The 24,300-nt window shown below is 36.9% G+C and overlaps 1 protein-coding gene across 21 annotated transcripts in view; it reads right to left on the reverse strand.

The window, feature by feature from the left end:
* Positions 1 to 24,300, reverse strand: part of STPG2 (sperm tail PG-rich repeat containing 2) — a 630,294-nt gene that overhangs the window by 317,852 nt on the left and 288,142 nt on the right. The window contains exon 12 of one of the 21 annotated variants that reach the window (XM_086406670.1): positions 7,805 to 7,928. The exons of the other annotated variants lie outside the window; for them this stretch is intronic. Coding sequence (XP_086262796.1) covers positions 7,891 to 7,928 — 38 coding nt within the window. The 3' untranslated portion in view covers positions 7,805 to 7,890. Of the gene's footprint in view, positions 1 to 7,804; positions 7,929 to 24,300 lie in introns of those variants that run through there. 21 annotated transcript variants of the gene reach the window in all.

A 24,300-nucleotide genomic window follows, 5' to 3' on the forward strand; every position in this document is an offset into this window, starting at 1 on the left:
CCATACATACAGTCTATCCAGAGTTTATCATGACATTTAATGATATCTTTTACTCTATCAATGCACAAAGGTATATAACTTTGTATGTGAATATCTATACTTTATATTTGGGTACACCATAGGAGAGTGAAAAAGTTGGCTTAAAGCTCAACATTCAGAAAACTAAGATCATGACATCCGGTCCCATCACCTCATGGCAAATAGATGGAGAAACAGTGGAAACAGTGGCTGACTTTATTTTGGGGGGCTCCAAAATCACTGCAAATGGTAACTGCAGCCATGAAATTAAAAGACACATGCTCCTTGGAAGGAAAGTTTTGACCAACCTAGACAGTATATTAAAAAGCAGAGACATGACTTTGCCAACAAAGGTCCATCTAGTCAAGGCTATGGTTTTTCCAGTAGTTATGTATGGATGTGAGAGTTGGACTGTGAAGAAGGCTGAGCGCCGAAGAATTGATGCTTTTGAACTGTGGTGTTGGAGAAGACTCTTGAGAGTCCCCTGGACTGCAAGGAGGTCAAACCAGTCAATCCTAAAGGAAATCAGTCCTGAATATTCACTGCAAGGACTGATGCTGAAGCTGAAACTCCAATACTTTGGTCATCTGATGCGAAGAACAGACTCCTTGGAAAAGACCCTGATGCTAGGAAAGACTGAAGGCAGGAAGAGAAGGGGAAGACAGAGGATGAGATTGTTGGATGGCATCATCAACTCGATGGACAAGAGTTTGAGCAAGCTGCGGGAGCTGGTGATGGACAAGGAAGCCTGGCGTGCTGCAGTCCATGGGGTCGCGAAGAGTTGGACATGACTGAGTGACTGAGCTGAACTGATTTAATGTTAACAGCTGTTTGTTATTGCCATGGAAAAATAATTAAAACGTTCTCTGCTCCAATTTTCTGTCTGTAAATGGGGATTTGATACTCCATAAGATCAATACTTGAATGAAATATTATAGGCCACCAATTCATTCATTCATTCATTCAACAAATATTCATTGAACATTTACACACACCATGCACAATTTTCAATGCTGAGGATATGGCAGTGAACTACCTCAACACGGTGTTGCCCTTATGAGGTTAACCTTCCAGGAATAGCAGACAAATAAATTGTAAATATTAAGTAATCACCATGAAAAAATATCTCAAAATAAAATGAGATATAGGGGACTGTGAGTCTTGAAAGAGATGAAGAAGTGAGCCATGTGGCTCTTTGGAGGAGGAACTACAGGATGGAGCTTACACGGGAAGTTCAAGGAACAGTTGGCCTAAAGCACAGTGAGCAAGGGAGAGAGAAGGAGGTGAGATCACAGAGGCAGAGGAGAGCCAGGTCTACCAAGTCCTTGTAGGCCATGAAAAGGTCTTTGTTTTTAATCTAGTTAACACTAGAAGCTACTGGAGATTTTGAACAGAGGAGTAACGTGAGAGTAGACTATAGGTAAGAAAAGCAGCAAGACCACTAGTTGGGAAATGTCTGCAAAGATCCAGTTAGGACAGTAGCTTGAACCAAATGTTACCTTTACTGTAACTGTACTGTAAGTCACTTCAGTCGTGTCCGACTCTGTGCGACCCCATAGACGGCAGCCCACCAGGCTCCCCCGTCCCTGGGATTCTCCAGGCCTGAACACTGGAGTGGGTTGCTGTATCCTTCTCCAATGCATGAAAGTGAAAAGTGAAAGCAAAGTCGCTCAGTCGTGTCCGACTCTTAGCGACCCCATGGACTGCAGCCTACCAGGTGCCTCCGTCCATGGGATTTTCCAGGCAAGAGTACTAGAGTGGGGTGCCATTGCCTTCTCTGAAAAGTTACCTTTAGATGAGATAAAAAGCTGTTGAAAATTGGATACATTTGAAGATGGAACCTACAGGACTTGTTCACGAACTGTATTTGGGATTGAGAGCATCAGAAGAATCAAGGAGGAAGGTTCTAGTATAAGAAACACAAAATGAAAATGAAACTGCTATCACTGAGATGGAGAGAACAGGTAAAGGTGATGAGGTAGGACGTGAGGGTAAGACAGATTAGACAGTAGGTCTTCAACAAGCTTTTTTTTTCTTTTTTTTTGCTTTTTTTTTTTTGCTTTTTTTTTTCTTTTCACTTGTTTTGCTTTGGGTTTGAGATGTGGGGGAGGGTCTGTCAACCATCCAAGTACAAATGTTTAATAAGCACTTGGATATACAAGTTGGAGTTCAGAACAGAAATGTGGGCCAGATGTATAAATTTTAAAGTTAAATGCTGTCAGTAGGAGTGCCCTAAAGTTCAGTTTGAGGTTTGGTTTTGTGGCAAATACTGTTATCCACTTTTGGAAAAGTGAACATACTGAATGTTGGCATTATTTCTGGTACTTATGATCATGGATGTTACCATCAGGTCCTGTCAGCATCACAATTATAGTAAAAGTAAAGCATGCTGTATAAATTCTAGGCCAATCAAGAGTGTTTGAAAGCACACAGTGATTTAAACAGAGAAGGTTGAATGTAAATAATTATTAACTATGATAAAGGAATGACTCCATTGTATAAGAAAATTCTAAATCTTGCCTAGGGCAAAGAGAGAGTACCCAAACTAGGAAAAGAAGACTTCCTTCCCTACACTGGATTTCAAACCTCCTGGGGAAAGGATGACAAGGGATTTTCTGATTATCCCAGTGCAGAGTTTGTTGGGAGTTGGTGGGTGAGAATGAAGCAGCCCTCTGGAGTGGAGGAGGGCCAAGGGGAGGTACAAGTGGGACACAGGTGAGCACAGTCAGGTATGTGAGCATGCAGAGGGAATAGGAGCAGCAGACGGCTTGGAGCACAGTATCTGTGAGGTGAGCCTCTGACAAGAGCCAGCATGTAGACATGCGGAGGGAATGCAGGCAGGGGACTGGGCACATGGACGTGCAGAGGAAACAGGTGCCCTGGCATGGCAGGGGGCCTGGAGCACAGAGTGTCCATGTCGAGAGGGCCATGGCAGAGAGACTATGGGAAACAAACCCGGGGTAGCTTACATGCAAACAGGGACAGGGGTGCCAATGTGGGCAGGAAGCCTTGAGTATGTGGTATCATGTTGAGAGAGCTATGGAAAAGTCATAGCTCTGGAGCTATCGCCAGGACAGACTAGAGCTAAGGCTGCGTTCTGGGTGGATGGCTGCAGCAGTGTACCCAGATGTCTTTCCAAGCACCTGCTGACCCCACTGCCCAGCAGCCAGAAACAGCAGGACAGCCCCTTGATCCTGCAATGTCTCTTCAGTGCCCTCTACTGAGAAAGTTCAACATCACACACACCGTAAAGCAGAGAGGCTTAGAGGAATTTCATTCAGTTCCTTTGCCCAGCATGTGTTAAAGGGTAAATCTGGATCTGCGAGGTAATAAATTGAAAACTGATTGTTAAGATTTGTTATCAATATCTGAACAATCATTCTCAAATACAGGCAACCATTCCAGAAATATCTTTAAGTAAAATTTCCCATGTGCATTATATGTTGAAATTCTATCATTCATTTAAAATGTTAACTGCACGTTTACTATTGCAAGAGGGAATAATGATGGTTGTGTAATTTATAATGTTATACACGGAACAATTATTAACTGTCAAGTATTTTTAAAAAATAGTGAATAGATTGACAGCTAATATCCCTCTTACCAGAGAGTTTGTTAGCTAGATAACTTCAGGGAAAATGTATCTCCATTTAAGAGTAAATGCCTATGGAAATTTAAATAATGAAAAGTATTAGAGCATTATCTTACATCATAGTTTAATTATACTTTTTGTAAAATATTTGGTATATTAGCTCCAAACATTAAATAAAATTAACCTTTCAGCATATATTTATCTTATAGTCATTTAATTTTATTTAGACCATACATCTTAAAAAGTTCTACTGGGGATCCTCAAAATTTTAAGGATGAAATAAAAGCAGAGTATCAATCTTTCTATCTCACAATTTAGCCAAAAAGATAACCTCCAGAAATAAATACAACATTTATTTTGAACTGTTTTCTACCAACATAATAAGGAACATAAAAAAAAAAAAGGAAAAATTGTAAATGTTAGAGATACTGGTGAAAATTCAGAGATAATTTGGTTTGAAAATCTATTTCTCTGCTCCATTGCTGCATTTTTAGGCCTAAGGATTAATGAATTAAAGACAACTTTTCCCTAAATCATTATGAGAAATAGTAGGTATATACATTAAGAGGAACAGTTTTAAGTTGGCTTTGAGAAATGTTCAGAAAGATCTATGTTTTGTGCATTAATAGAATGTGTATCATCACTGTTTTCATAAAGTCAACAACCATATTTCTTTAATATGATTTCTTTTTATGATTTGAGCTTCAATCTCACTTTTAATTTCTTTTCAGAAGCAACACTTTCCACTTACCATTTTACAAAACCGCACAAAACTCCATGATTGAAGGAAGTAAGACTATACTTTCGATCATGCATTTGTAATTCAACAGTAAGATTTTAGCTGAATGGCATCCCACTCCAGAACTCTTGCCTGGAAAATCCCAGGGACAGAGGAGCCTGGTAGGCTGCAGTCCATGGGGTCGCTAAGAGTCAGACACGACTGAGCGACTTCACTTTCACTTTTCACTTTCATGCATTGGAGAAGGAAATGGCAACCTACTCCAGTGTTCAGGCCTGGAGAATCCCAGGGATGGCAGAGCCTGGTGGGCTGCTCTCTGTGGGGTCGCAGAGAGTCAGACACGACTGAAGCGACTTAGCAGCAGCAGCAGCAGCAGCATTTCTAACATTAACATCGAAATAGCTATCATTTTAAAGTATACACTGCAGCATTTAAAGCCAGTTTCATAAAGAAAAACGTCACATACTCTAGGAAGGTAGAATTTTAAGAAAAAATTGTTCAGTGATAAGCCCAATCTTTAGTATTCATTCCATTCCATTCACAATGATCAAAAAGCAAAGTGAATTTTATTTTACTTCTTCAGTTCAGTTCAGTTCAGTTCAGTCGCTTAGTCGTCTCCGACTCTTTGCGACCCCATGAATTGCAGCACACCAGGCCTCCCTGTCCATCACCAACTCCCGGAGTTCACTCAAACTCATGTCTATCGAGTTGGTGATGCCATCCAGCCATTTCATCCTCTGTCGTCCCCTTCTCCTCCTGCCCCCAATCCCTCCCAGCATCAGGGTCTTTTCCAATGAGTCAACTCTTCGCATCAGGTGGCCAAAGTACTGGAGTTTCAGCTTTAGCATCATTCCTTCCAAAGAAATCCCGGGACTGATCTCCTTCAGAATGGATTGGTTGAATCTTCTTAAGGGACTTACAAGAGTCTTCTCCAACATCACAGTTCAAAAGCATCAGTTCTTCGGTGCTCAGCTACCATTTTCTAGTTTCCAAAAGAAATTCACTCACACCAATAACAAAATGGTTATATTTTTGCTGAAAATAATTAAATTCACAGTGAGTTCAAATTGAAGATAAAATTCAAGTGCACATAATTGAAAACCCAAAAGAAAAATGAGTTTTATCTCTTTTTCACACACATACAGAAAAACAGAAATCAACAATATCTAATGAGAGTACTGGCCCAGCACTAGTGAGAAGCCTAGCTCCTTTCCATCCTCCTCTCCCAGCACACATGGAACATAAATTTTAACCTCAAAGTTACATGGAGCTCCAGGAAGAAAAATGACTACTAGATCTTCAGGGTAGGGTTGGGGTGAGAAGATGAAGTGAAAGGGGCAAAGAGCATCTTCCGCCTGTCTCCCCTTTAAGCAATCTCTCCTACATGTCCCACAAAATGATGTCCATTTTGATGTAGACGATGGTTTCACACCTGCTCAAAAGAACTACCAGGCTTGCAGTCTTTTATCTGGATACATTACTGCTCTGAATAAAATTAGGACACTGAAATGTAATTAGCCCATTCTCTCTCTCATCTTGTTATAATAGAAAGGGTTGTTAAATAGAAACGAATATGAAGCGTACAACAGAGGTAGAACAGAAGAATCATTGTGACCAACAGAAAAAGATGAAGTAAAGTAAATATGGTCCTTGGAGACAAGCACTTCAATGCTAAAAAAAAAAAAAAAATGGCTGAGGAATAAAGGTGAAGAGAGCAGGATAAAAACAAAAGGCAATCATTTATTTCTTTACCTACTATATATCAAGAACTACACTAGGTTACAGAGTGCATAACGGCCAACAAGAGAGATCCTTGCCTTCATGAAATTTATATTCTAATGTATACTATGAGAACAATATAATCAAAATAACCTAAATAGCTGGTTGGAGGACCAGACTAGAATAAAATGCCCCCTTGATGTTTGTATTATCTAAAACAAAGCAAAATGAATTTTCAAAGTCTCACTAAACTTCAGGAAATATACAAATTTTCACTTATTTTCTATTCCCATTAATTTTAGTTCTGCTACTATTAAAATTTCTTTAACCTCAGCAACTATAAAGGGGCTGATTTTAAAACAAAATATTATAGGAAGATGAATGGATTAGAGAAAGGTATGAGAAGAAAGAAGTTTAGATCTGCCAAGGATGTGGAGGAACTGGTACTTAATACATTACTGGAGTTATGGGTGGAAATTCAACAAAATGTGGACAGAAGAACATTGCACATAGGGAAGAAGAGCATTTTTAAAAGCATTAAGGCCATTAATATTCATTTATTAATAAAATTTATGTAGATCAATCAAAAGATTATGGCATCTGGTCCCTTCACTTCATAGCAAATAGATGGGGAAACAATGGAAACAGTGACAGACTATTTTCTTGGGCTCCAGAATCACTGTAGATGGTGACTGAAGCCATGAAATTAAAAGATGCTTGCTCCTTGGAAGAAAAGCTATGACAAACCTAGCAGCATATTAAAAAGCAGAGACATTACTCTGCCGACAAAGGTCCATATGGTCAAAGCTATGATTTTTCCAGTAGTCATGTATGGATGTGAGAGTTGGAAAATAAAGCAAGCCAAGTGCTGAAGAACTGACGCTTTTGATCTGTGGTCTTGAAAACTCTTGAGAGTCCCTTGGACTGCAAGGAGATCAAACCAGTCAATATTAAAGGAAATCAACCCTGAGTATTCATTGGAAGGACTGATGCTGAAGCTGAAGCTCCAGTACTTTGGACTCCTGATGTAAAGAACTGACTCTTTAGAAAATACCCCGACACTGGGAAAGATTGAAGGCAGGAGCAGAAGACTGAAGGCAGGACGACAGAGGATGAGACAGTTGGATGGCATCACCAACAAGATGGACATGAGTTTGAGCAAGTTCAGGGAGTTGGTGATGGACAGGGAAGCCTAGCATGCTGCAGTCCATGGGGTCACGAAGAGTCGGACACGACTGAGTGACTTAACCGACTGAAGTGATCGAACATAGAAAGATTATCTCTGGAAATAATTCCAAAAGACAAAAATAAATATTGTTATTTTTCAGTGTAGAGGGTTTGGTGAGGCAACACTGTGAGACCAAAAGAACACTGAAGTACATGCAAAAATGCATAGAATTTTATGCTAGTTCTTCCACTGAATAAGTTTAGAAATAGTAGACTCATGTCAATCTATGCTACCTACTAGCTCATTTGAAGAATTAAAAAGTATGTTTAAACACTTTGAAAACTGTTAAATACTATGCAAATATAAAGTTAAGTCATTATGCTCAATCACCATCATTATACGTGAGCTCAGGAAATGAAGGTTAGAGGATTTTCACAAGGCACTTTACACTGGTTACTGATTCAGGAATAACTCCACAAAAATGCAGAAACAGATGCCCAATTAGTCATGCAGGAAACGCTACTGAGCATTCATTTTATACTCTATAATTAAGTTGTAACAATACCTACCTGTATAGGTTTGTCAGTTTTTCTGTGTCAATTTTTGGCCAAAATTATAGGGACAGGGAAGCCTGGCATGCTGCAGTCCATGAGGTCACCACGAGTCAGACAGCGCTGAGCAACTGAACTGAACTGAAACCACAAAATAGTCCCTTCTTTTAAATCAAACTGAAAAGTCCTGTTTAGATCTTACTTAAAAATGGGGCTATGGGGCAGCTGAGTCATGTCTCCCAGGCAACAAAAACTGAGTCAAAGAAATTCCAATTCCTATCAGAGATCTCCAATACAGACTCTGTTCTCTGAATAAAGCAATGCAGATTCCTGGTTCCGCACAAGCGTTTTCCAGGTATGTTGCTAAACCAGGTGCTATTAGCTCTAGGGAACCAGACAAAAAGTTGCAATACCAATGATGATTTTTCAGTTTCTTACTTTCTGCCATAGAGCTACTCATTGGTTGGTTTTACATTCAAGTGTAAAAAGTAATGTAAACCCCTATCCTTCTCTTGATTAAAAGATGTAATCAAGTAACGTCTCTACATTTCATTGTTTTAGATTATATACTATTTGCCCTAATACGTACTTTAAGTAGGATAGAAATATCTTTCTTCTGCTGTTATTCACAGTGGATTAACCATTCTCCTTTATTTCTCTTATTATGCCTCTGGTAGATTATCAACCTAAGATATCAAATTACTATCTACTAATTTTCTGCTTTTAGAATCTATCAATCAAAGATAAGGATTATGCACTCTATCTTTATTTGTAAAATTAAAATTTAATTGCATAAAATTAGGACAAACATGATATAACACCCCATAATTTGGGTAATTTTCCATATGTCAGAAATTACATTTTTGCTAAAGGACTGTCTGCTACTATTTTGGTAACAAACTTTCTGGATTCACTTTTAAATTCCTCTGCCAATTATGTATGATAATAACATTTCACTATTAAAGATTTAAATAATGATATTCATTTTGCTATAATGATATTGCGCTACTAAATATAGGGAGAAAATCATTAAAGAAATTAAAACACTGAGCTACATTGCCAATAAAATTTTCACTTATCATCTCTGAACATGAATCATCTCTAAAAGAAATAAAACAACTGCAGATGGTTTAAGCATAGTTTTATATTGAATCAATATAAATATCATAGAATCTTGACTTTAGAATTTCTTCTTGCCTTATTATTCCATGATTCATGCCTATGATTATTATAAAGAAAAACACTGATAAATAACATAGGAAACAATGTTTTCTAGTCCAAATAATTTGGACTTATATAATCAACTGGCAGTGATTAACAAGAACTAAACAGTGAATTAACAAATAATCTATGAATGCAATTTTGCTATTTGTTTTATGGATATAATTAACTATCTATCCTTAAAGTAAAAAATTTAATGATCATATATCCTGTCATATTGTTTATATCTATATCTAAACATAGCAGAGATTTAAGTCTTTGCTCTTTTTCTCACAAGCTATGTATGGTTTGAAAATCCCTTAACCCTTGGGCTCTCACATTTCTGATTTGTAAGCAGAGAGAGGATCAAATGATATATACAATCCTGTCTACCTCTGGGATTCTACAATTTCATGACTTATAATTTAAAGATGTGCTCAAAGCTTTTATCCTGCAAGATAAAATTCACAAGAGTCATCTCTCTTTTTCTTTCACTTTGATCAAAGATGACTAAAACTGATAAAAGTAATTTGTTAAATTCTTCATGATGACAAGGCATTCCATCAATTCTGACCTAGATGTCTATCAAATGCAACTTTTGATTTAGCAGTTTGTCAGTTACATTCTTAACTACCATAAAGTGCTCATGAATGAAAATTTTCTAAGAGTGCATTCCACCCCAACCCTGCTTGTATTTTTAATCGCAATAACATATATGGGTCTTAGCAAGATTGTCCCATAACATGAATTAATTCTATAAATATTTTAAACAATGCATATAAAGGAATGGATACAGTCAACTCTTTATCAGTAGCTCACTAGAAGACTATTTTCGAAATATGAATCAAAAATTTTCTGCTCTAAGACGCTTATGGTTGAACTTTACTCTGTACCACAAAAATCAACTGAGAGCTCAATGATGATATTTACAATATTAATCTTAATAAATAGCAGAGAGAGATACACAAGATAGGATAATTGTACTCTTTATTTTGTCATTTCACGCCATCAGAAAATCTACTAAAACATAAGATAACATTATGATAGAGAATATGTTATTTTTCGAAACCATTAATAGCACTGCTAAACAAAAAGGGGAAATGGATAAACAGTCTTATGTGAGTTATAGCTATAAATTCTGACAAAATTTATTCTAATTTAAACTTTCTGTACTGCTTCAAAATGACAAGCATTTACAAAAATGTTTTTAATGAACTCTGCCTCAGATGCTTTTGAACATTCTGACCAAGATTAAAAAAAGCATTCTGATGGGAAAAAACAGAATCACTACAAAGTTTTTATTTGCTATGACTTACTTATTCAATGCTATGGTTTTTCCAGTGGTCAGGTATGGATGTGAGAGTTGGACTGTGAAGAAAGCTGAGTGCTGAAGAATTGATGCTTTTGAACTGTGGTGTTGGAGAACACTCTTGAGAGGCCCTTGGACTGCAAGGAGATCCAACCAGTCCATTCTAAAGGAAATCGGCCCTGGGTGTTCTTTGGAAGGATTGATGCTGAGGCTGAAACTCCAGTACTTTGGCCACCTCATGTGAAGTGTTGACTCATTGGAAAAGACCCCGATGCTGGGAGGGATTGGGGGCAGGAGGAGAAGGGGAAGACAGAGCATGAGATGGCTTGATGGCATCACCGACTTGATGGACATGAGTTTGGGAGAACTCCGGGAGTTGCTGATGGACAGGGAGGCCTGGCGTGCTGCGATTGATGGGGTCGCAAAGAGTCGGACACAACTGAGAGACTGAACTAAACTGAACTGAACCTAGAGAATAAAAGTATATATCTTCTAAAGTACAGGCAGTATAATTTTACTAGGATTTAGGGTAGCTTATAATTGTGCTAAATCATATAATATTTTTCTGGTAAATTTTTTAAATTAATGAAATTATAATAGATGAAATCAAAGCTTCATATACATTTAAGAATTGTTCATCTAGAAATACAGAGTGTCCTGAACGTAAAGTACTGTGAAATAAAATTCCAGGACCTTTGTTTTATTATAATATAAAAATGTAATACATCAGAGCATCAAGTGATAAACACTCTATTTCTATGACAGGGTTTTTCCTTAAGGTGTACTATCACAGATTATTCTTACTACCATGAAAGGAAGGAATTTAAGTCAATGTATCAGTTCAGTTCAGATCAGTAATTCAATCATGTCCGACTCTTTGCGACTCCGTGAATCACAGCATGCCAGGCCTTCTTGTCCATCACCAATTCCCAGAGTTTACCCAAACTCATGTCCATCGAGTGAGTGATGCCATCCACCATCTCATCCTCTGTTGTCCCCTTCTCCTCCTGCCCCCAATTCCTCCCAGCATTAGGCTCTTTTCCAATGAGTCAACTCTTCGCATGAGGTGGCCAAAGTACTGGAGTTTTAGTTTCAGCATCAGTCCTTGCAATGAACATCCAGGACTAATCTCCTTCAGAATGGACTGGTTGGATCTCCTTGCAGTCCAAGGGACTCTCAAGAGGCTTCGCCAACACCACAGTTCAAAAGCATCAATTCTTCAGTGCTCAGCTTTCTTCACAGTCCAACTCTCACATCCATACATGACGACAGGAAAAACCATAGCCTTGACAAGACCAACCTTTGTTGGCAAAGTAATGTCTCTGCTTTTGAATATGCTATCTAGGTTGGTCATAATTTTCCTTCCAAGGAGTAAACATCTTTTAATTTCATGGCTGCAGTCACCATCTGCAGTGATTTTGGAGCCCAAAAAAATAAAGTCTGACACTGTTTCCACTGTTTCCCCATCTATTTGCCATGAAATGATGGGACAAAATGCCATGATCTTCGTTTTCTGAATGTTGAGCATTAAGCCAACTTTTTCACTCTCCTCTTTCACTTTCATCAAGAGGCTTTTTAGTGCCTCTTCACTTTCTGCCGTAAGGGTGGTGTCATCTGCATATCTGAGGTTATTGATATTTCTCTGACAGAATGTGGTCCACTGGAGAAGGGAATGGCAAACCACTTCAGTATTCTTGCCATGAGAACCCCATGAACAGTATGAAAAGGTAAAATGATAGGATACTGAAAGAGGAACTCACCAGGTTGGGAGATGCCCAATATGCTACTGGAGATCAGTGGAGAAATAACTCCAGAAAGAATGAAGGGATGGAGCCAAAGCAAAAACAATACCCAGCTGTGGATGTGACTGGTGATAGAAGCAAGGTCCGATGCTGTAAAGAGCAATATTGCATAGGAACCTGGAATGTCAGGTCCATGAATCAAGGCAAATTGGAATTGGTCAGACAAGAGATGACAAGAGTGAATGTCAACATTCTAGGAGTCAGTGAACTAAAATGGACTGGAATGGGTGATTTTAACTCAGATGACCATTATATCTACTACTGTGGGCAGGAATCCCTTAGAAGAAATGGAGTACCCATCATGGTCAACAAAAGAGTCTGAAATGCAGTAATTGGATGCAATATCAACACGACAGAATGATCTCTATTCGTTTCCAAAGCAAACCATTCAATATCACAGTAATCCAAGTCTATGCCCCAACCCGTAACACTGAAGAACCTGAATTTGAACAGTTCTATGAAGACCTACAAGACCTTTTAGAACTAACACCCAAAAAAGATGTCCTTTTCATTATAGGGGACTGGAATGCAAAAGTAGGAAGTCAAGAAACACCTGGAGTAACAGGCAAATTGGGCCTTGGAGTAAGGAATGAAGCAGGGCAAAGGCTAACAGAGTTTTGCCAAGAGAACGCACTGGTCATAGCAAACACCCTCTTCCAACAACACAAGAGAAGACTCTACACATGGACATCACCAGATGGTCAACACCGAAATCAGATTGATTATATTCTTTGCAGCCAAAGATGGAGAAGCTCTATACAGTCAGCAAAAACAAGACCGGGAGCTAAGTGTGGCTCAGATCATGAACTCCTTATTACCAAATTCAGACTTAAATTGAAGAAAGTAGGGAAAACCACTAGACCATTCAGGTATGACCTAAATCAAATCCCATACAGTGGAAGTGAGGAATAGATAAGGGACTAGATCTGATAGAGTTCCTGATGAATTATGGACAGAGGTTCTTGACATTGTACAGGAGACAGGGTTCAAGAACATCTCCATGGAAAAGAAATGCAAAAAAGCAAAATGGTTTTTGGGGAGGCCTTACAAATAGCTGTGAAAAGAAGAGAAGTGAAACGCCAAGGAGAAAAGGAAAGATATAAGCATCTGAATGCAGAGTTCCAAAGAATAGCAAGAAGAGATAAGAAAGCCTTCCTCAACGATAAATGTAAAAAATAGAGGAAAACAATGCAATACGAAAGACTAGAGATCTCTTCAAGAAAATTAGAGATATCAAGGGAACATTTTATGCAAAGGTGGGCTCGGTAAAGGACAGAAATGGTATGGACCTAACAGAAGCAGAAGATATTATGAAGAGGTGGCAAGAATACACAGAATAACTGTACAAAAAAGAGCTTCATGACCCAGATAATCACGATGGTGTGATCACTCACCTAGAGCCAGACATCCTGGAATGTGAAGTCAAGTGGGCCTTAGAAAGCATCACTACAAACAAAGCTAGTGGAGGTGATGGAATTCCAGTTAAGCTATTTCAAATCCTGAAAGATGATGCTGTGAAGTGCTGCACTCAATATGCCAGCAAATTTGGAAAACTCAGAAGTGGCCACAGGACTGGAAAAGGTCAGTTTGCATTCCACTCCCAAAGAAAGGCAATGCCAAAGAATGCTCAAACTACCGCACAATTGCACTCATCTCACATGCTAGTAAAGTAATGCTCAAAATTCTCCAAGCCAGGCTTCAGCGGTACGTCAACCGTGACCTTCCAGATATTCAAGCTGGTTTTAGAAAAGGCAGAGGAACCAGAGATCAAATTCCCAACATCTGCTGGATCATCAAAAAAGCAAGAGTTCCAGAAAAAACATCTATTTCTGCTTTATTGACTATGCCAAAGCCTTTGACTGTGTGGATCACAATAAACTGTGGAAAATTCTGAAAGAGATGGGAATACCAGACCACCTGACCTGCCTCTTGAGAAACCTATATGCAGGTCAGGAAGCAACAGTTAGAACTGGACATGGAACAACAGACTGGTTCCAAATAGGAAAAGGAGTACATCAAGGCTGCATATTGTCACCCTGCTTATTTAACTTCTATGCAGAGTATATCATGAGAAACACTGGCTGGAAGAAGCACAAGCTGGAATCAAGATTGCCTGAGAAGTCAATGTATAAGTTTTTCTAAACCATTTTTCATTTCAAGTTATACTATAATTTGTAATGAATATAATTTTATATAGACATGTTCATACAAATGAAGAAGTTGATGACTACAGAGAAAGGATTTTTTTTTAAGTTTGTGTTCAGATGTTATGGAGGTTACTACAGTAAGATAAATGTGAAGGAAAAAAAAAGTAGAAAAGTTAGAGCAAAATAAGTGTATCAGGGTTAAACATACACATACACAAGCAACCACAAAAATCTTTTTCCCCATCTGGCTCCAGATTTCTCTTAGGAAGAGAATTTCTGATTAGAAAAATATCTTGATTCACTGCCTAGAGTTGGGAAGAGAAAATTCAACAGGCATAATCATTATATAAACACAGTAAGACAAACACTGCAAATTTCAAGTTGATTATATTTTGTTAAGAAATTTTGTATCTGTCCATGAGGAAACTGATGTTTTTAATTTTCTTATAATGGGGATATATCTGCATTCCTTTCTTATCCAAAATATGCTAGATATCATTAAAAAATAAATAATTTCCCATCTTTTCCATTTTCTAGAAAAGTTTCTATTTTTTGTTCCCTAAATGTTTATGCCTGGTATTGGGGTCAGAAGGTTTTTCTTTAAGAATTCAAATTTTTAGTAGATACGAACTGAACTAATCAGATTTTGTTTCTTTTTGAGACAGCATATTAATTTATTTCTTTCAATAAATTTGTCTATTGTATCTAAGTTGTTGACTTCTTTGGCATGAAGTTTGTCACAATAATTATATTATTATACTTTTAATGTGTGGAAAATAAAGATGTTGGCTTTTAAATAACTTATGTTGCATATAAGAATTTTTTTTGTTAATTGAAATATAAAAATTGTTATTGCTGGTATATAAAAATATTGTTCAGTTTTGTTGCAAACATCTCATATATTTCATTGTGAGTTGTCTCTCTAATTTGATGAATCTACCTAGAAGTTCATCAACCTTACTAACTTTAAAAAATAACTAGCTATATGTTTCCTTATTCATTGCTTTTTGTTCAATTGAATTTAAATCTTTTTTCTAATGTAAACATTAAAAATAGCTGATTAAAGTAGATATTTAGGGAAAAAAATATAGGGAAAATATCACCAACTTTGTAACCAAGATGGATCTTGGGAAACCATAAACAAAAATGAAAAGCCAACATACAGAATGGGAAGAAAATATTGGCAAATGATACAACTGCTTAATTTCCAAAATATAGAAACAGCTCAACACCAAAAAATCAAACAACTCAATCAAAAAATGGGCAGAAGACCTAAATAGACATTTCTCCAAAGAAAACATACAGATGGCCAACAGGAAAAAGAAAAGATGCTCAACATCACTAATTACCAAAGAAAGGCAAATCAAAACTACGAGGTAGTACCTCATACCAGTCAGAATGGCCATCATCAAAAAGTCTACCAAAAAAAAAAAAAATGCTGGGTGTGGAGGAAAAGAAACCTTTCAACACTGTTGCTGGGAACGTAATTTGGTATAGCCATTATGGAGAAAAGTATGGAGCTTCCTTAAAAAGCTAAAACTAGAGCTACCATATGATCAGGAAAATAACTCCTGAACATATATCCAAAGAAAGCTCTAATTTGAAAAGATACATGCATCTCAATGTTCATAGCAACAATATTTACAATAGCCAAGACACGGAAGCAACCTACACGTCTGCTGACAGATGAATGGATAAAGGTTATGTGGCACATATACAACGGAATATTACTTGGCCATAAAAAATAAAATAATGCTATTTACAGCAACATGGATGGACCCAGAAATTATAAGTAAAGTAAGTCAGAGAAAGACAAAACTCATAGAATATTGCTTATATGTAGAATCTAAAAAAAAATAAATTATACAAAGGAACTCTTGTAAAACTGAAATACACTCACAGACATAGGAAACAAACTTTTGGTTACCAAGGGGATAAGGGATGGGAGGGATAAAATGGGAGCTTGGAATTAACATACACACACTAGTATATGTAAAATAGATAACCAACAAGGACCTGCTATATAGCACAGGAACGTATACTCAATACCTTATGATAACCTATACTGAAAAATAATACATATATATGTGTATGTGTAAGACTGAATAGACTGCTGTATACCTGAAACTAACACAACATAGTCAATCAACTATACTTCAATGAAAATAAATTAAAAAATAAAAAGCTGAAAAAAAATAAAATGTGTCACATCTAAAAGTAAAACACTCCTATATCATTTATCTTAATTCTGATCCTAATTAAAATGTAATGAAAAATATACAGCTCATACATCATTCAAAATATACAGTTGTTTCATCAACTAAAACAAAAATTTCTGAAGTTGAACAACAAAAAGTTATTTCAAGACCACTTGGTTTCCATTAACTAGGGAAAATCATTTTACAGTTGTTATGCTCTTTTATTTAATCCACATTCCATCACTAAATCTGTCAGTGCTGAAATATTAGCACCATAGTCACTATATTCAAATTTTATTAACTTTAAAATTCTCACACTATGGATAATTATTTGAAAACTATTGTATAAAACCAAAACTAAGTCTCACAATTTTCTGGTTAATAGAAAATTTTACAGATTTTAAAGGATTTTTAACAGTCATAATTCCTTAATAGGTTTTTCCTTTAGGCCTCTACTAATAAAGATTAATGCATAAAATATTACCCAATCTAGGACTACCTGTAAAAACAGTCTAAGCCTCTGCCCACTACACTAAGACAGTGGAACTGTAGGACAGCAGGTTATTTTTTCTAACTCCTTCTTTCCAAATTTTCCTTCTTCTTAGTCTCTCTTACCTCTATATATGTAAAAAACAAACATCATCAAAGAAATGATTGCCCATTTGACTTCTATCACTCCTATAGAGTATAAGCCCCATGTAGACAGGATTCTTCTCTACTTTTGCTCATCATTAGAGTCCAGCATCTAACAAGGCACATCAGGAATAAACTGTGCAATGCATTTGTGGGATTAAATAAATGAATTAATTGATTAGGTAACGAAAATTAATGAGTCTCCTTCTCTCTCTCTCTCCTCCCCCCAATAAAAGCAGTTATGGGGAAGGAAAGTAAAATTTCTCCTTAAATTCTCTTTTCTCATGGAAAACTGAAAATTCTCTCCAAAAATAAATAAATAAAAACAGAAACAAGCTATTCTGCAGACTTTGACAAAATAGTTTACATTAATACAAGATTCTTAAGATGCAAACCAAAGAATGAAGAGATCCACTTTTGTTTTTTATGTCTAACTCCTACAATTTTCTAGCTAGGTATGTTAAATATTCCATAGAAATGTGTTTGGAACAGATAATTGCAGAAATATACAAAGAAGACTGATTACTGGAGGACCTCAAAAATGCAGCTCTCACTTGGATGCAGGGTGATTTTAAATAGCTTTTAGATTAAATAAATTTTTCCTTCTGAAACTCCTGAGATACAGTGGGAGTAACTGGATTATAGAGGATTTTTTCAACCTAAACTTTGGAGAATATGACTGCAATTTTTATTTCTACAACACAGAAATTAAACTAACCAAGTAAACCAAGACATTATGGAATTGAAACTCTTCATCGGTGTTTCTAAGTTTGCTTTTTGTTTGAACATATACTTCCTAAATACATTCAATACTGCTGTGTTCCTCACTGCTTGACCCTATTATGTTTCACTTGGATACAAATATCACTAACTCATCCACAGTATGACATATTTTTTCTGGATTTCAAAAACTTGAAATTTGATCATTTATACTGTGTTCCCAGAATTAAGCCTGGTCTCCCTTGTGACTCAATTGTTTGTACCTGAAAAAAGTTTAATGAAAGCAAAAGGAAGATCTACTGTGTTCAAGGAATGGAATTTTCATCTATGTAAACGAGCTGAACTTCAAAGGAATGTAGCTGCTGATCTGGAGCTTAACAACACCAGACTTTTACAATGAGCTAGATTTCCTAAGCACCTAGATTTTCCCAGGTCCACTGCTTCAGAAATTGTATTACCAATTTTTTCTTTTGCTTCTCTTAAATACAATAAATAAAAATTACATATATTTAAGCTCTACAACAGAATCTAAAAATTAAAACAAGTGAATACCATTCAATGGCATTGAAACATGTAAAATATCATGTATGAAACGAGATGCCAGTCCAGGTTCAATGCACGATACTGGATGCTTGGGGCTGGTGCACTGGGATGACCCAGAGGGATGGTGTAGGGAGGGAGGAGGGAGGGGGGTTCAGGATGGGGAACACATGTATACCCGTGGTGGATTCATTTTGATGTTTGGCAGAACTAATACAATTATGTAAAGTTTGAGAATAGAATAAAATTAATTTAAAAAAAATAAATAAATAAAAAATAAAACAAGTGAATATTACAGAAAAGAGGCAGATGACTTCCAGATACAGAGAACAAACTAGTGGTTACCAGTAGGGAGAAGAAATAGGGAAGGGGCAAGATAGGAGACGGGGTTTAAGACCTATAGACTGCTATGTATAAAATCAATAAGCTACAGGGACAAGATATATAGCCAATATTTTATAATAACAATAAGTGGAGAATAAACTTTAAAAATTCAGAAACTTTTATAACATAGTAAATCCACTATACCACAATAAAAGAAAGAAAAGTAAAAGACAATCTGATTAAAAAAAAAAAAATGTTCACAAGCACCTGAAGTTTAGGGAGAGGTGTCTTGGAGAGAATGAGGCTGAGGTATAGGAAGGCATTATTCTGTCTACAAAACCTATTTATAAAATTTAGTTTATAAAATTTAGATGTATAAAATTAGTTACTGAGCATACATAATACTCAAAACAAAGCAGTTACTCAAATTCTTCCAAACTTTGCATACTCTGTAAGCAATTCTGAAGTAGAGTTTATGCTCCTACTTTTTAAAAAAAATGCAAAGCACATCTTTGCACATTTGTTTTCATTATTTCTTACTAACATAAGTTCACTTCAATTTGTATTTGATAAAACCTCTGGTTGAGGTACGAGAACTGTTCTGAAAAGGTGCACCGAGATGGAAAATTCTCTTTCTGAACTTATTCCTACACTATAAAAACCTCACAGTATAGTTCCAACAGATAGGAATTGTTACAATCAATGAAAGCATGTACCTTGCAATGAATAGAATCTTCACAAAATAACTTAACTGGAAAACACAGTTCAGGAGGCCATGCTGAACAACGAATTTTATTTATAGAGACATAAAATGGCTAACAGTACAACTATTATTTCTACTTCAGATATTATGATTTTATGTAACACCATTTTTCTACCTAGTGCTGAATGCAATTTTAAAATTGTCAAAGTCAAAATTACTTTAGAATACAAATCATCTCTATGAAATAGTTTATAGCACACTGAAGCCTTAAGTAAACAGTTTTAATTACTTTACAAATACAGTAATATTGATTATTATATTCAATTAAGAACAATTGGGCATTCAAAACCTTTACTGTTAAGACATAAGTAGAACAATTGTGAAATCATGAAGATAATAAACATAAAAAATTTTTTCAAGGTGACCTCAATATACAGGAGTCTGTTTTTCCTCACAAATATACATATTATGATTTACTTCATAAATAAAGTTGTGTGAGGAGGCCTTACAAAAAGCTGAGAAGAGAAGTGGAAGTCAAAAGAGAAAAGGAAGATATACCCATCTGAATGCAGAGCTCTAAAGAACAGAAAGGAGAGATAAGAAAGCCTTCCTCAGTGAACAATGCAAAGCAAATAGAGGAAAACAACAGAAGAGAAAAGACTAGAGATCTCTTTAAGAAAATTACAGATCCCAAGGGAACATTTCATGCAAAGATAATCATAATAAAGAACAGAAAAGGTACAGACCTAACAGAAGCAGAAGATATTAAGAAGAGGTGACAAGAATACACAGAAGAACTGTACAAAAAAGATTTTAATGACCCAGAGAACTACAACGGGGTGATCACCTCACCTAGAGCAGACAGCCTGGAGTGTGAAGTCAAATGGGAAGCATCACTTAGGAAACATCACTACAAACAAAGCTAGTGGAGGTGATGGAATTCCAGCTCAGTTATCTCTAATCCTAAAAGATGATGCTGTTAAAGTGATGCACTCAATATGCCAGCAAATTTGGAAAACTCAGCAGTGGCCACAGGACTGGAAAAGGTCAGTTTTCATTCCAATCCCAAAGAAAGGCAATGCCAAATAATGTTCAAACTACTGCACAATTTCACTCATTTCACATGCTAGCAAGGTCATGCTCAAAATCCTTGAAGTGAGGCTTCAACAGTACATGAACTGAGAACTTCCAGATGTACAAGCTGAATTTAGAAAAGGCAGAGGAACCAGAGATCAAATTCCCAACATTCACTGGATCATAGAAAAAGCAAGAGAAAGCCATAATAACATTTATTTCTGCTTCATTGACTACATTAAAGCCTCTGCCTGTGTGTATCACAACAAATTGTGGGAAATTCTTCAAGAGATGGGACTACCAGATCACCTTACCTGTCTCCCGTGAAACCTGGATACAGGTCAAGAAGCAATAGAACCAGACATGGAACAACAGACTGGTTCCAAATTGGGAAAGGAGTACATCAAGATTTATATTGTCACCCTGCTTATGTAACTTACATGCAGAGTACATCATGAGAAATGCCAGGCTGGATGAAGCACAAGCTGGAATCAAGTCTGCCAGGAGAAATATCAATAACCTCAGATATGCAGATGACACCACCCTTATGGCAGAAAGCAAAGAAACTAAAGAACCTCTTGATGAAAGTGAAAGAGGAGAGTCAAAAAGCTGGCTTAAAACTCAACATTCACAAAACTAGGATCATGACATCCAGTTGCATCACTTCATGGGATATTTGAGGAAACAGTGGAAACAGTGACAGAGTTTATTTTCTTGGGCTCCAAAATCATTGTGGATGGTGACTTCAGACATGAAATTAAAAGACACTGATGTATAGAACAGTCTTATGGACTCTGTGGGAGAGGGAGAGGGTGGGAAGATTTGGGAGAATGACATTGAAACATGTAAAATATCATGTAAGAAACGAGTTGCCAGTCCAGGTTCAATACACGATACTGGATGCTTGGGGCTAGTGCACTGGGACGACCCAGAGGGATGGTGTGGGGAGGGAGGAGGGAGGAGGGTTCAGGATGGGGAACACATGTATACCTGTGGCGGATTCATTTTGATATTTGGCAAAACTAATACAATTATGTAAAGTTTAAAAATAAAATAAAATTAAATAAATAAATAATAAAAAAAATAAAAGTAATTGACCTGAAAAAAAAAAAAAGATGCCTTCTCCTTGGAAGAAAAGTTATGATCAATCTTGACAGCGTATTAAAAAGCAGAGATATTACTTTGCCGACAAAGGTCTGTATGGTCAAAGCTATGTTTTTTTCAGTAGTCATGTATGGACGTGAGAGTTGGACCATAAAGAAGGCAGAGTGCCAAAGAATTGATGCTTTTGGAGTGTGGTGTTGGAGAAGACTCTTGAGAGTCCCCTGGACTGCAAGGAGGTCAAACCAATCAATCCTAAAGGAAATCAAACCTGAATATTCATTGGAAGACTGATGCTGAAGCTGAAACTCCAATACTTTGACTACCTAAAAAAGAGCTGACTCATTGGAAAAGACCCTGATGCTGGGAAAGACTGAAGGCAGGAGGAGAAGGGAATGACAGAGGATGAGATGGTTGGATAGCATCACTCACCCGATGGACATGAGTTTGCACAAGCTCTGGGAGGAGTTTAAGCAAGCTCCAAAAGATGGTTACAGACAGGGAAGGCTGGTGTGCTGCAGTACACTGGGTCACAAAGAGTAGACATGACTGAGTGAGTGAACAAATAAATAATTGAGTGAACTGCAGTTTTTGAAATAAATATACCTGTATACCAAACATACAACTTTGTTTACCAATACTAACCTTGTATTCATATTGCATATCATATTTCTAGAGAGATTACTGAAATATATATACATAGCATAAAATTTGACTAGTCCAGATACTAGTCATTATAGCAATATAATGGATACTAGTCCATTATAGCAATAATGAACACCTTGAAATACTATCATAGTATTTCAACTCTAAAACTGACAGTTACTAAAGCTGGAAATATCTCCTAAAGAATAGTAACAATGAATTTAGTAACTGTCAGGACTAAGGTGCAAAGTCAAGAAATGAAAAACATATATGTCACTTTTTGTTAATGGGCATGAAAAATTCCTAAGGAACTGAAAATAGATACAACTGAAGAAAACCTCAGGCTAGAGGAGAAGCACTGAAGGCGCAAGAGGCATGCAGAATTCAACTCAGGAAGAACTGGCAACGTTGTTGTTTGAGCTAGGATATTTCTTTCTTGAAGAAACCACCTAAGTCTGTGCCCTGTGCTGGGTCAGATGTGGGCGTGGGGAGGTGACAAGAACAGAGAGCAAAAGTCGACAACCTTGGACAATGACACAAGAGAGTGTCTCAGATGTCTAGTGAAACACTGTTTGTGAAGACTCAAAGCCCAAGTGTCCCATTTATTGGCACATATTAACAACCTTTCCTTCCTACTGGAGAGCACGTTCAAAGAGTAGTTCAGAGCCCTAACAGCAGCAGCCCCTCCCCTGGCCCAGGAGGGCTGTTTCAGCACAGACTCTCCAGAGTCTAACAATTGTGTGACCATGGGTCCTAGTATTGCCAGCACTTTGATCTGGATCTATAGTTCTGATGTCCCATCCAATTTAGTATTTATTTTGAAAACAGCAGCCAAGTTTGAAAGATAGATCATTTGATCTATTTAGCAAGAAATCTCAATTACAAAACTGAACACAAAATCAAGTACTGACAAACATTTGAGGAAAGACAATTAAAAGGACATCTTAAAAAACCAACTCATAACCAAATAAGCAAAAGCATCATTCAGAATCATAGTTTAAAATCAGAATATGTAATGTCCTAAGACAGATAAGCTAACACCTACAAAATCCTGTAAAATGTAGGATCAAATGAAAACAGAAATTTATGAAAAATAAAAATAGAGATAGAACTAACTTCTCAGACTGTAAATCAAAAACATAAATACGTAGTTTGAATAGGAGAAAGAAAGTTTTTGCATGACTAGGCTGGAAAAGAGCCAAATTATGCTCCAAGATCTTACAACAGAATCATAAAAAGAGTTAGAAGATACTAAAAGAATAAGTAATTTAGAAGCTAGAAGATCCAACATTAGTTAGTAAAAAACAAAAGAAGCTGCATGCATGCTAAAGTCTCTTCAGTCGTGTTGGACTCTTTGTGACCCTATGGACTGTAGCCCACCAGGCTCTTTATGTCCAGGGATTCTCCAGGCAAGGATACTGGAGTGGGTTCCCATACCCTCCTCCAGGGGATCTTCTCAACCCAGGGATAAAACCCACATCTCTCATGTCTCCTGCACTGGCAGGCAGGTTCTTTACCACTAGTGCCACCTGCAAGAAGCTGTTGGAGAGGGCAATATAAGAAGATATAATTGCTGGGAATTTCTGAGAATGAAAGAAAGGCATATGAACTCAAACTGAAGGGCTCAGCTAGATCCAAACAGAACAAATAAATAAAACCATCATATCTATTCAAATCAGTGAAAATTAAGGACAAAGAAAAATCCTGAATGATTACAACAAAAGGAAAAAATTACATACAGAGGAATGCTGAATACTGGCATGAGAAGACCAGTAAGCAATGTGAAAGATAAAGAGATTTTAAAAGCAGGTACAGAAGACAGATTACTTATAAAAAGATGACAATTAATCTGAAGACCAAATTATCAGCAATGGCAATGGAAGTCTGAAGCTAAGACTTTAGAGTGCTAAGAGAAATTAAATACCAAATAAAATGATACAGCCAGCAAAACTATAATGACACTGTAAGGATGGAATTAAGATTTGGCACGCATTTCACAGGTGAGCAAGGTACTGCCCCAAATCCTTCAAGTCAGGCTTCAACAGTATGTGAACTGAGAACTTTCAGATGGACAAGTTGGATTTAGAAAAGGCAGAGGAACAAGATAGCAAACTGTC

Source organism: Bos grunniens, chromosome 6 (assembly GCF_055505025.1).
Source record: "Bos grunniens cultivar Pamir isolate PY7600 chromosome 6, Bosgru_T2T1.0, whole genome shotgun sequence".
Classification (NCBI taxonomy): domain Eukaryota; kingdom Metazoa; phylum Chordata; class Mammalia; order Artiodactyla; family Bovidae; genus Bos; species Bos grunniens.